The sequence below is a fragment of the Siphateles boraxobius genome, unplaced genomic scaffold (genome assembly GCF_051911475.1).
Source record: "Siphateles boraxobius isolate OS27281-9 unplaced genomic scaffold, OSU_SipBor_1 6, whole genome shotgun sequence".
Classification (NCBI taxonomy): domain Eukaryota; kingdom Metazoa; phylum Chordata; class Actinopteri; order Cypriniformes; family Leuciscidae; genus Siphateles; species Siphateles boraxobius.
Window position 1 is genome coordinate 28,920,972 of NW_027509186.1, and position 14,037 is coordinate 28,935,008.

Sequence of the window (14,037 nt, forward strand, 5' to 3'; positions counted from 1 at the left end):
AGAGGCTGAATTTAAAACTACACGGGTCAAAGCTCAATAAAACCCACACGCACTATACAGTCTCGTCCATATCCGCATAGACCCAGGAAAACATACTGTATGTGCCATTCAAAAAGACACACAATAGAGAAGATCCAAAGAGGTGCGGACTTTGGTTTCTGTTAATGCGCATGATACTGCAGCAGTTGTACTACACCAGCACACTCCAACTCACCTTGAATAAGAGCATCTGCCATGCCATTTTACTACCAGGGGGCGGATGATTAACCAATACACGCCCCAGAGCGCCTGGCACTGGCCAATCAGAGTGCAGCGGGGGCGGACCCAATGGCTACATTCCCACACTTGGTTTCACTTTGCACTTAAGAACATCTCCGTCTTCCATAAAGGCGCTGGTGCAGGTGCTCTGTCTCTTCGGGGGAGGATGCCATAGGAAGGACGGGTAGGGGAAAAAATGAAGGAAAAAGCTGAGAGAGGAGAGAACAGGATATGTTAAGCAGGGTATCAGACTGGAAACGGAGGAAACTGAATATGAAAGATTTATTGAAAGGGGCACTTTGAGCTATTATACCTGGTCGGCAATAGTACTATGATTTGGTATGTGGCCACTTTGATAGCAAGTGTTTTCAGCACCCGAGGAACGGCAGCTCAAGGTGAGTTGAAGTGCAGTATTTTTTATTCTGCATCATTTAAGGAAATGCACATAGGCGTTTGATTTTGACAGATGCGTTAATTGCACCTTTATTTATGCTTTTGTAGCCTATATCAAGCTATATATTTGATCGGAATAGGCTATGTGCGTTTTCTGGGATGGAACCCGTTACTAGTGCCATGCTCTACCAGCCTGAGCTACATGTATGACAATTAATACATTTTTTTAAATAATCAAATATATCAATTCAATTGGGATAAAACTTGCTATTCAACCGCTCATGATTTCTTATAGTAGCTATTTGCATAATTTCATATTAGGGCAATGCGCGAGACAATTGAAGGCGTGTAGGTCGCTGTTTCAATCGATTGATGCTCCTATGGTTAGAAATGCTTTTGTGTGTGTGTGTGTGTGTGTGTGTGTGTGTGTGTGTACCATAAAGAGCGTTTGTGCATTGATCATCCATGATTTATTGTTAGATTCGAGACGTTAATACACAATATCCCAAAATGCGGTTCAGAATTGCAGTTAGTGTTGAAAAGGGGCGTGCAGCAGAACTGAATGGAGACATGCTGCGATTGTCTGGGCTACTACAGTGTGTCGTGCCTGTTTACACAGGGATGTATACATGTATGCTCAGTTTTGTGTATTATGATAATAAAAGCTCAATCGTATAGACTCAAAACATATGCGTGTATATTTTGGAAGAAACGATGTCCGTAATCTTTTCGTTAGCTTGTATCGCCTTTTTCAATGATAGATTATTATTACATTTCAAGTATATAGGCTATTTCTTATATTTGAAGCCCTTATTTGTTGACGAATGGACTGACTTAACCTTGCATTTCTATCTTTGGCCAATGGGAGGGGCTATTTCCTCCTTTAATTGAAGGGGAAACTGGTGAGCTACAGTGATTGACTAATTAAACATACAGTAATTTAAATTATGAAGTTAAATTTACAATTGACATTTGGAAAAGCAAAATTAAAATGCATATCTTTAGCCTTTCACACAACAACATTTAAAAAATAAAAGTCTAACATATAACTATGTCTTAGAGTCAAATGTATAACGTTTATAATACATTATTATAATAAAGTATTAAATGAAGTTATAAAAACCTTTTGGGCAAATATGTATACAGTTCAGTGCCACCACTTGGAAAGTGCAGTGAATAAAATCAGTTATTAGTTATTGTGGGTTGCAACATGAAAAATAACTGGGAAAACCCCGAGGCCTTGATGCATGTTTGAGAGCTTTCTGTCTGCAATTTCATGTACTCTATGAAATAGTAGTCATAGTCTGTTTCCTGTCTCCCAAATCCAACATTCAGCCATTTTGAAGCCTTCATTTAGGGAGCGTCATGCACACTGTAATGAGACAAATGTTAGCTTACAACTGGCATAAATTAGGGCTTGAGAAAAGCACAACTCATTGCTTTGAGTTTCTCTGATTGTCAAAATTATACTGCTGCCTAAACATAGGCCTGATCTAGAAAAGTCGGCCGAATTGCTTTATTAGCTTCAAGACAAAAAAACAAAATCAGTTTCATATTTGAGACTGAGTCACAAAAAGTCAAAGACAAAGGTTTATTTGAGAGAGCGAGAAACCCATTCGAGACTCATCAGATGTTGGAAGAGATTATGTGCTTCAACAAAAGCTTAGGCAGTCAAGGAAGAAATGATCTAATCAGACCAATGAAGTTCTTGAGGTTCCTGTGAGGAAATGTAATGACAAAAGTTATAGTATCATCAATTTTGGCTATCTGAACAATAACATAAATACACAGTACTGTAGTACTAAACACTAGGTACTAAACTAAACCTCCCAGTATCTGAATTTACAAGTCAGCCTAGTGATCCTAAAATATTTCTGTGAGTAATTTAAACATCTTTAGAACCTTTAGAAGAGTGTTAAACCATAAAAAAGGTAATTATACATTTAAAGTGCCCCTACTATGCTATTTTGAAATTTCCTAGTTTTGTTTTGGAGGTCTCCAACTATAGGTTTATATGCATCCAAGGTGAAAAAATAAATAAAATAAAAAACACTTTAATTTCCTCATAATATACATTGCACATCACCTCATTACTCAAAGAATCTGAAAACCATTAGTTCAGTCTCTCTAAACCCCTTCTTCCTGTAAGCCTACTTTGCTCTGATTGGTCAAATGGCCCAGTCTGTTGTTATTGGTCTACCACTTACAGCAGCCAGCAACCAGCAGCCATATCACCCTATAGCCCAAGACTGGTTGCCCACTGAATCTAAGCAGGGCTGAGCCTGGTTAGTAACTGGATGGGAGACCTCCTGAGAAAATCAGGTTGCTGCTGGAAGAGGTGTTAGTTAGGCCAGCAGGGGGACTGTGTGGGTCCTAACGCCTCAGTATAGTGATGGGGACACTATACTGTCAAAAAGCACCGTCCTTCGGATGAGACGTTAAACCGATGTCGTGACTCTCTGTGGTCACAAAAAACCTGGCCAAATTTTCCCCTTGGCCTCTGTCCATCATGGCCTCCTAATCATCCCCATGTACTGATTGGCTTCATCACTGTCTCCTTTCCACCAGTAAGCTGGTGTGTGGTGGGCGTTCTGGCGCAATATGGCTGCCGTCGCATCATCCAGGTGGTGCTGCACATTGGTGGTGGTTGAGGAGGTTCCCCCTTCTATGTAAAGCGCTTTGAGGTCCCAGAAAAAGCGCTATATAAATGTAACTAATTATTATTAATTACAGCGTGTGTTCGGAAGCGAAGCACCTATTATCTGAATTTCAGCTCCGGAAGCTTCCACATCACTTGATACACAGTGTGTGATATGAATAAGGTTTTTCTGTATCAATTGCAGCATGAATCCTTATCCTTTTGAAGTGCCTGAAAAGTGCCATGCAAAATGGATTATAGTGTTGAATACAGCATCTTCAACATGTTGATAACACGAACCAAACTCTTCCAGGCCTCAGCTACAAGTGTTTGAGGGGGGGTTAAAGTAGACATTGTTCGCGGGAAGCCAATGAAGACCATATACTGGCATTAGGCAAATTTGTTAGATTGTTACGTAGATATGTAACAGAAAGTGAGACTGGAATATCTGACGACTCATTTCAGCAGTTCAGAATTGATTCCTTCTTTTAGGAGATAATAACTTTATTTGTTGAGCACTCTGATCTTTAAAACTTTGCAGAGCTTTTACATTCACAAACAGCTATATTACACACTGCATTAAAGGTAATATTCGAAAATGCATAATGGGGCACTTTAAACTAGAAATATCAGATAAGTGTCCATTTATGGTCATATAATGGTAAAAAAAAAAAAAGCCAACTCATGCCATTCAGCTGGATTCTCAACTCAGTTTGAACAGTTTATCAGAAAAGGGGAGTAATGGTGGTGAGCAAAGAGTATGTTTTCCCCACCAAGCATCATCCTCTGCATTGAAGCCACAGAGAATTACAATAAGCAGGGCCAGCGACACTCTCCGTCTTAATAAAGCTGTGAAGAGCAGCTCTTGGCACAGTTTGCAGATTGTCGGTAATGGACACCTCTGGCAAAGCTCCCTTCCCCCTTACCTTGCCAAGCAGTATTTGTCTGACCTGCAGCCTTCTGACCGTTGAGTGCAACCACTTGTCCCAGTTCAGGGAGAATGAAAACTGACGACTTACTGAGATCCTGGGTTGCGTCTTCACACGCCTACTGTGTATCAGTGATTCTAGGGAGGATAACATGGCCTGGAGTGGCTCAAGAGGATGTATGGTGACATCTTTATTTTTATTTAGTATAATATACTTTTTTTTTCTTCAAATATCATTATGTTTTTTAGGGATTCACAATACATGACATTTTACAACCTGAACTAACCTTGCTGTATCAGAAAATAAGTAAAATTATCTTATATTTTAAGAGACTTATGGACCTTGACAGTCATGAGGGTCTGCAGCAGGGGTCCTCTATGACATAATTTCCTCTTTTAAGGCCGTTCATATATATATATATATATATATATATATATATATGCAACCGATGACTAAACATTGTTTTTAGTTGCAGATGTTTTTTACAATGTTGAAAAAGCAGTGAAATATCTATAGGCGTCCACTCTCAGCCTGTACGGTTCAATCAGTAAAGGCACAGTGCTGCTGTCAGCCCTTGTGAGATGTAGTGGTGTTTTAGGCCGAGCTGAGACAGTAGCTCCTGCTAAAGTTGGGCACACTGCCACGGCACTGCCTACATCCTCTCCCAGTTTCACCTTACAGTCTGTACAGTCTGTCTCCTTCCAGTCCTCCATCAGCTGGGGCTCCGTCGGTACGGCTCGTGCCCTTTCCTTCACCGCCATGAAATATTCAACAGTCCGCTCAGACATACTGGACTTCACAATGCACTATATTAGAAGAGCCCTTTTGTACTCGACTGCGCACTGCTATGGAGAATCTCCTCATTAAAATGAGCTCTCATATACTGATGCATTAGCTAGATATTTGTTGCACTCTGTAGCGATATGCATTGGGATGATTTTCCACCACATATCTCTTCGAATTGTTCCTGTGAAATATTACTCTGATGGCTTTGTGTTTAGGAGATAGCAAGCACAAAAATCTCCGTTCCTCCCTCAGGGACACTTTACTATCTTTGGCTCTCCCTTTCCCTCAGGCGTAGCTACTTTATAGCGGAGAACTCCACAGTGGAGGTGCTGTATTGTGCGCCGAATCGGCCGGCTTCATTATTCATCATATTTTAGATGACGTCTTATTAAGATACCTCTCGCATTGTACCGTGTGGTGGGTGTGTCGTCATGCTTTCTGATCTTATCGTACCTCAGTGTAATGTGGAAAAAGATGCTGATGCTTTGCTTTTGTTTTCCTCAAGATTTCCTGCTGAGAATGTGCATTTCTTCCTCTGCTGTCATCAGTTTTAAGCATAACTGTAATCAAATGCCATTTCAACATTCCAGGGCATCTTCACGTCTGGTGCAGTAAACTGTACGTCCTTAAACTCTGTGTACCTGCCTATGCCTGCGTTCCTCCTGTATTTGAGCTCTTTATTAGCTTTATTGATTTACTGAGATTGTATGTAAATAAAGTAAAGATGGCCTGGTGGCTTTGGGTACAGTTTTAGGGAATTTTTGCCCAGTTAAAGGAACTGTTACTTGGGCAATTATTGTGTTACACATCTTGTGCATGCTTTTTAATCATTTAATTTAATATATATTAATTTAAAAAAATGTTATCAGGGCAAGTGACTGGGCCAGTAGGAAAAAAACTTACTGTTGAGCAAATTCCTTTATCAAATTTTGCATACTCAAGCATTGTTATTCATGATCAAAGATTTCTAAACCAGTACCTAGTTGGAGATCTTTACAAAACGTTGCCATCAACTCCAAGTTAAGGCTAGGAACAGATTGGTAAATTCAGAGACACCATGCTCCAGATGGGCCACCAAGTTGAGTTTGCTATGCGCTCCGTCAGATAGGCACCTACGACCCTGTTACAGTGAAGACGGCTTGTGTTTCCATTGAGCAAAGCAGCCATCTGGTGTCCCAGAGGTCTCTTATTTCAACTGCTAACTTTTTCTTTTGTGCTAGAGTCATGGAGAGGGCACTATTACTTTTATCATGCGTCTATTTGCTTCAATTCAACCATAAAGTCACCTCAGAATGCTCTTGACTATTAAATATTCCCTTAATGTTTAGAGTTCGCCTGATTCACTTATATGAGCCACATTGCATTATTAGAGAGTTACTCTTCAACAGCTTCTGCACATGTGAAAAGGCTTTCCAGTAGATGCTGGAAGAACATGGTCTCAAGAAGTTGCTCTTTTTCAAACCTAAAACCTTTCAGTTAGAAAATATATGTCCACCACACTCACTTGCTTTAACGTTTTTCACCCAGGTCACTCATCCTCACGACATGTGTTGCTTTCTTTGGCCAGCTCTGACACATTGCTCTCTGAGAAGTGACCTTCATCATGTACAGGCTGGCATTCAATTACAAAATTGTCAGTGGCCTGTGCAGCCGAGTGGGTTAGTGTCCTTGAGATCCCACCTCTGCTCTGTTCTACATTCGATTGCCTATTCATGATGTGTCCCAATGTCCCTGTTGGCAGGGAGACTAACGCTTCCTCTTGGTGCACAGATTACGCTTGATCCCAGGGATGGACGGTTTTGCTGCTGATGTGCCGAGTAATTGCTATCATATAGTATTAGTTTATGCCATCAGTGAGCACGATGTAATCTGTATAACTGCATCTAATTATGATGAATATAAACAAATTTACTCATCTGCTTCCGACATTTTGGCATTAGTTTATTCATCCTGATAATGGATAATTCCATCTGCTGGTGAAAAGGGTTTTAAGTTCAGGACTGTCTGAGCTTTAGTTACCGTTCAGCTTGCTGTTTGTGTCTTAGAAAGGGAGGGATTCACACTGCTGAGAGCTCCCCTTTCAGTCGATTCATGGATTTTCGAGGTTTATAGTCGGTTTATAGTCTGATTCTGTAATGTTTGATATCAATGTTTTATGTGAAACCAGCATTGAGTGAATAAGATCAGATGCAATTAGCTGTGAAAAATTCATAATGAATGGTATTTCTTAAAGGGTTAGTTTACCCAAAAATGTTTGTCATTAATTACTCACCCTCACGTCGTTCCTGATTTTGCCCAGATTTGCCCGTCTGAGATAAATTTTGAGAAACCTAAAAGATTCCTCAGATCCTAGGCATCAATCAAAAGTCGTTGTTAGTTTGACAAGTTCAACAACGGTCAATTAATGACCATTGCGATAAAATTTTACCTTCAACGAAATTCTGGCTTGTAGTGTGGCTTCTCCTATGACAATCATCAAATCAAAAACCAATTGGAGCTCAGAACTTGAAGACGCAATTAGTGAGACAACAACCAACCACAACTTGCTCTACGCAAATCGTCTTCGTATTTCCCCCCCAGTTTTATTTTCAAATGAAGCCATGATCAAAATTAAAATTAGAGATTATTTTGTTTGCTAGACACCATTTCTATCTATATGACAAGCAACAATCGTAAAGGTCTATTATAAATCATATAGTGTGCACTGGGCTTAAAGGGGTGGTTGATTATGATTTCACTTTTCTAACTTTACTTGGTGTGTAATGTTGCTGTTTGAGCATAAACAACACCTGGAAAGTTACGATGCTCATAGTTCACAGCAAAGGGAGATATTTTCTTTGACAGAAATCGCTTTTTAAGGACTACAACAAACGGCTGGTAGGGACTACACAAGCTTCCTCCTGGGATAGTGACATCACAAACCCTAAAATTTACTTAAACCCCGCCTCCAGGAACACTCAAGCAACAAAGGGGGTGAGGCAGTGTTGAGAAGAGGAAAGGTTGTTGTAGTAGAGCACATTTGTGTGTCTGCTCAAGCTGTCGCATCCGTCTTTTCACATTTATTGCAATCCAGTACGTAACACAAATGCAATAACATGCCACTCTGTAGACATCATACAACAGTTCCCACACTAGCGATTTATAGATTATAGCCTAATGAAAGAATATGCTAATCAATGACTTTGAAGATAGTTAACTCCACATCAGCAACATACATTCATCAACTAACCATTTAGAAACATCCTATTGCATTATACATGTTGTCACTTCTTCTTGAACCTTTCCATCATTGTCCGACTTGGTTTGAATATAAAAGGCAGAACAGTTTCTGACATTTTTGTGCATGTCTGCGTGAGGTAATCGGAGCTGCTAACACACACGAGCTGTTGTGTTAGCTCCGCCCTCTATGCCGGGAGCAGCAGCTCATTTGCATTTAAATGGACACACAAAACGACACATTTTTGCTCACCCTCAAAAAGGGACAATTTTAACATGCTATACAAAATTATCTGTGGGATATTTTGAGCTTAAACTTCCCATACATACTCTCGGGAAATCAGAGACTTATTTTACATCTTGTTACTTACAACACGCATTCATGAGAGCACCACGACGCATGCATGTTGTGTTGACACGAGAGCAGATGTTGTTACGTGAATGCGCTTCAGGAGATTAATATTTTGTAAATAAAGTGGTAAATTATGTCTTTTACACAAACAAAGCACTTGCGTCTCTTCATAAAACTTAAGTTAAACCACTGGAGTCACATGGAATACTTTAATGATATCTTTACTACCTTTCTAGGCTTTGAAAGTGGTAGATGCATAGGCTGTCAATCGAGGGACAGAAAGCTCTCAGATTTTATTAAAATGATCTTCATTTGTGTTTCAAAGATGAACAAATGTCTTTGATCAACATCTTTAAACGACATGAGGGTGAGTAAATAATGACAGAATTTTATTTTTGGGTGACTAACCCTTTAAAGGGATAGTTCACTGGAATTTGTTTTATGTCTGTAATCACTTAATCACCCTTAATCAGTTGGTCCATATCTGTTTGTCTTTTTTCTTCCTTTCTGCGAAACATATAGGATATTTTGAAGAATGTTTGTAATCAAATTTGATTACCATTGACTTCCTTGGTAGGCTATGACAAAAAATAAAATTCTCAAAATGTCTTTTTTTATGAACATTTATTCAAAAACAAATCAGCGATGTTCAAGATATAAGACAGGATATATAGCCTAAATAGGGACTATTTTATATTTTATTGAAAAGGCCTCAAACAAAACAGACATGGACTAAACGTCGCAAATGTCTAATTTGGAATCTTTGAAATCAGGATAATTTTTTATCTCTGTACATATTTGATGTAATTAGACTGTCTTCTGTACAAATGTTGCATTTCCAACAATGAATAATTTACCAGGGACAAGTCATTCCCTCATTTGAATAGGGATCCTTGGAGGGATGCTGCTGGAGTTTCGTCCTTGATTTCCTGGTAAGACTATTATAAGCATAGACTGCTAAAGCATTTTATTTAGTTCCATTTTTTAAATTAATGTTATATATATATATATATATTGTTTTGTAGTAATTTATTTAATTTTCTTCTTTAAAGGTTTTCTGAAAAGTAACAGTTGAGTTAAGAGTTCAACCACTGATATATAACACATATATTCGCCCCATTCGGATCACCAAGGACCCATATAATGCAGTGTAAATGTGTGGTGTGAGTGATGGGTGTGTTTATATGCGCTGAAAGGGTCATGTGTCTTTGTTGTGCCTTTGGGAGTGAAAGCAGACACAAGTGGATTAAGGGGAGAGTGGTCACATGAGTTGAGCTGATACTAGGGTCCAGCATCTTTAATCCTCATGTTTCCTGCTTACCATACAGTCATTTGCAGGCTGTTGTAAGCCCTGCTTTGAGCTACATAACTGGAGATTTCTTAACAAACCATAACCTATAATGTGTAATTCATAGAAGTAGGGTGTAAAAACATTTGAGATGTCATGACATTCGACATGACATTCTCATTCGTTTTATTGGGGTTAGGGATGTTTTACTAAATGATGCAAACATAATCATGAAACCTGAATTTTAGTACGGTTTGAATAATTGTTTTACGACTAATTATTATTTTCAAAATCCTGCTAAATTCTGTTATAAGTTGCAACACACACACACACACACACACACACACACACACACACACACACACACACACACACACACACACACACACACACACACACACACACACACACACACACACACACACACACACACACACACACACACACACACACACACACACTTTTACGTCCTTGGACTTGAAAATACTCATTCTTATGGCAACACTAGTAGCCTACACTACAGGTATCAACTCCAAAATGAATCCGCAAGTGGCGGTACACCGATCACGTGGTACAAGTCGTAGCTCTCGGAAACTGTAGTTGTTCTCGGTAAATTACAAGTTGTAATTACGAGTTCTACGAGGACTTAAACGCTTTTTACAAGTCAGAATCTCGTAATTATGGTATTCCCGACATGGCGTGAATGCACCAAAACTCTCTTTGATTAACGCAGCCATTTCAGTTGCGTAGCCTACTATTTGAAACATGAAATGACAAACGCTCCAGTCCAAATACGGAATGAAACAGCATCAACTGCGCAGCACGGGCCAATTGTTAGAATGGACTAATCAATCAAGGTCAAGCTGAGAGCTCAGTGGAGGGGCGTTTAATCGCGGATGTGAACTATTTGTTAAATACAATATATTACCATTGTTATTGGTTTCTGTCCTTACATTTTTCATCTCCCCAATTGGTGCCATGACATTATCTGTAGAATACAAATGTAAGACTGGTGCCCCGCAGTGATAAATATTTAGACCACTAAAAATAAAAGTAGAACAGTTGTCTAATTCTGATTCAATGGATCCAGTGTTAATTATGTGGGATACGAATGTCCAATAAACAACTCTTGATCTTGCAACATAGCCTATATGTACAGTCTGACTGGGCAGAAGTGTTACAAGATGGCAATTAGGCCATTCTAACAAGGCTAAACATGGGACTCCCTGACCCAAATTTATGGCTTGCTGAAATTCTCTTTGTGAGCCTGCTCTGGGCTGGTCATGTGCAGATTGTAGTGAGTTTATGGGTATGCATGCACCCTGTTGGTCTCTCATTAAAGCTAAGCTGCTCTCTTTGTGGTGATTTGCAGTCTTCGGCACTCACAATAGTAGAGCGGATTCCAGGGCCAAGGTCCGTGACTGGAGGGTCCAGCTCTACTTTAGGAGTAATTTGATTAAATCTGCACTGTTTCAGTCCGAAAGCTGTGTGAGCTAAATCAAACAAAGTGGATTAACTATTCCACTGGATAAAGCTGATTTAACTGGTAAATAAAATCACTGCTGCATATGAGTTTGGTTGAAAATCGAGAATTTTTTTAAATACTGGAAATTAGTGATTTAAAGGGGTCATATAATGGTACATGCACTTTTTCAAGTTGATTGTACTGAAATGTGTGTTGGCAGTGCCTGTACACAACCATCATATAATGATAAAAATCTATCCAGTGTTTTTGTTTTAATCTCCTTAAAAGTTTTCCCCTGCCTCAAATTGAGCCATTCGATTTTGTGATGTCACTAAATCGGACGCCCCTCCCACGATTGTTGATTGACAGCAGCGTTTCAACAGATCCCTGCCCTGAGCGAGCTGTCAGTCATCATAGTCCGTCATTGTTGATACACTGGAGCAGAATGGTGTCTAAGCGATTGTGGTGTTCTGTTCTTGGGTGTAATAACGAACACAGCAGTAATATTGATATTCCTAAATCCAAATCGCTGAAGACACAGTGGCTGAGTTTTGTTTTCGAAGGTAATTTTCCCCACGAGCAACATCAATGCTTTCATGTTTGCGCGATTCGCAAATCTTTTCTCACCAGACTGCTTTATTAACAAAGGAAGTAACTTATAAAGCTGATTTTGATAAGAAGCTGCTCCTGAAAAAAGAATCGTTACCAACTATTTATGTCTCTCTGCTGAACCTCCAGAAAAAAGTAAGTGTGAAATTTTATTAACCTTTATATTAATCTTTGCAAATCGCTTCACGGTGAATGCGGCTAAGATTTACACTCAGGGTACATACGGCATGTTTTATATGTACCACGTTCTCAATATAATTCATAATCCCACGTTTATAATGAACAACGCGTTATGGTTATTGTATTATTACAAACTGAGTACGTATAACTTACATCAGTAAACACATAGCGTTCGTACATCTCACTAAGTTACTCTACCCTGCCAGTACACAAAGATAGATCAAAGTGACAATATAATAACCGACCATTCAGAAACAACCATTCATGTTCGAGCCTTAATTGTCGAACTTCTTCGGGCCGTCATCTTGTTCCGACTCCGGTTCAAAATGATACGGTTGCACAGATGTGTCCTCCTCAGAGACTCCCGCTGCCATTTTTCCCTCAACTGTTGTCAAGGAAACACTCCAAGTGCGGTGTGGTCATAACGCTGTTATGAACGCCCGCAGAACAGAGGGGCGGAGTGAGCGAAGCTCATTATCATTTAAAGGCATAACTGCACTGAAGAACACTGTGCTAAAAACAGAGCTGTTTTTGACCAGGTAAAATTAGTGTTTTCTTACAATACTAATGAAAATTTTTAATTAAAGTATATTACAAACTTTTCATTTAGACCCTAAAGAATCAAATTACTTGTATGAAAATGGCATTATATGACCCCTTTAACAACATTTAGTTGTATATACAGTTTTGGAACATCTGCATTTTTTTGCAGATGTTGACCGAACAAAAAAAAAAGTCTTTCTTGCGCTGCTCTTTTTGATTGAATACCGAATCTGTGCTTTTACCGAAGACTGGACAATTTGAAATTATACAAAGTAGTTGGGCAGCTCATCTTTATTTGCCCTTGCTGTTCGTATGGTATGCAATAACTAATGTACGCACAAATGTAGTCTGATTCATGAATGAACGATTCACAAATCAGTGTCATGAGCTATTGGTTTGAATTGTTTTAATGTTTTGCTCAGTCATGATGATACAGTCAACAGTGCATCATACTGGAGCTGTAGTTTATTGTAGGCGATAACACTTGGTTTTGTTAACCACTAATTTTTAAGGGTAAAATGAAGAGTTATTTCTATGCCTTCAGATCTACACTACGGTTCAAAAGTTTGGGGTGTGTTTGAAAGATGTCTCTTATGCTCAAAAAGGCTGTTTGATCAAAATACAGTAAAAACATCTGTATTGTGAAATATTAAAAAAAAATCATATTTTGAATATATTTTAAATGTAATTTATTCATGAATTTTCTGCATCATTTCTCTAGTCTTCAGTGTCACATGATCCTTCATAAATCATTGTAATATGCTGATTTGCTGCTTAAGAAACATTTCTACTTAAAATCAGTGTTGAAAAAGAATCAGTGTTGTGCTGCTTAATATTTTTGTGGAAACCGTAATTCATTTACTTTTATATAAAATTCAAAAGCATTTATTTGAAATAGAAATCTTTTGTAATGTTATACACGTCTTTACGGTCACTTGAGATCAATGTAATGCATCCTTGCTGAATAAAAGTATTATTACCTTCATGACTCCAAAAATTTTGAATGGTAGAGTAAGTGCGATCAGTTTTTCACTTACTCATTGAACTGCAAGACATTAATTAAGTCAGGTTAAACTCTAAATGAAGGCGAGAACTGTCACTGTGCTAGGAGTACTGTGAGAGTGAGTGTGAGAGCAAAATTGGTTGCTGACTGGTTATTCAGTATGTAGTTAAAGCATGTTCTGAAAGTCAGAGAGCTGTGTTTTTGTAACCTACTTTTTCTTAAATTTTACTGTTACTGAATCACTTAGTTTTCCACACAGTGTCTCCATGGTGGAGAATGCACCGTCAGCAGGTCCTCTGATCCCGGAGGTGATTTTCTCCTTCATTGAGGCGCTGAAGCCATGCTAACTCTGATAGAGGAGAGAGTGCTCAATGGCT

At 38.9% G+C, this 14,037-nt stretch overlaps 1 protein-coding gene across 9 annotated transcripts in view; it reads left to right on the plus strand.

The window, feature by feature from the left end:
* The first annotated feature begins 360 nt into the window (after nucleotides 1-360).
* Nucleotides 361-14,037, plus strand: part of igsf9ba (immunoglobulin superfamily, member 9Ba) — a 70,229-nt gene continuing 56,552 nt past the window's right edge. For 7 of the 9 annotated variants that reach the window (XR_013195974.1, XR_013195971.1, XM_077208670.1 and 4 more), the window contains exon 1: nucleotides 374-653. Coding sequence is in view for 5 of the 9 variants with exons in the window: in XM_077208670.1 (XP_077064785.1) it covers nucleotides 590-653 (64 nt within the window). In the remaining 4 variants the exon portion in view is untranslated. Of the gene's footprint in view, nucleotides 654-14,037 lie in introns of all 9 variants that reach the window. The other 2 variants (XR_013195972.1, XR_013195973.1) reach the window with 2 other exon arrangements.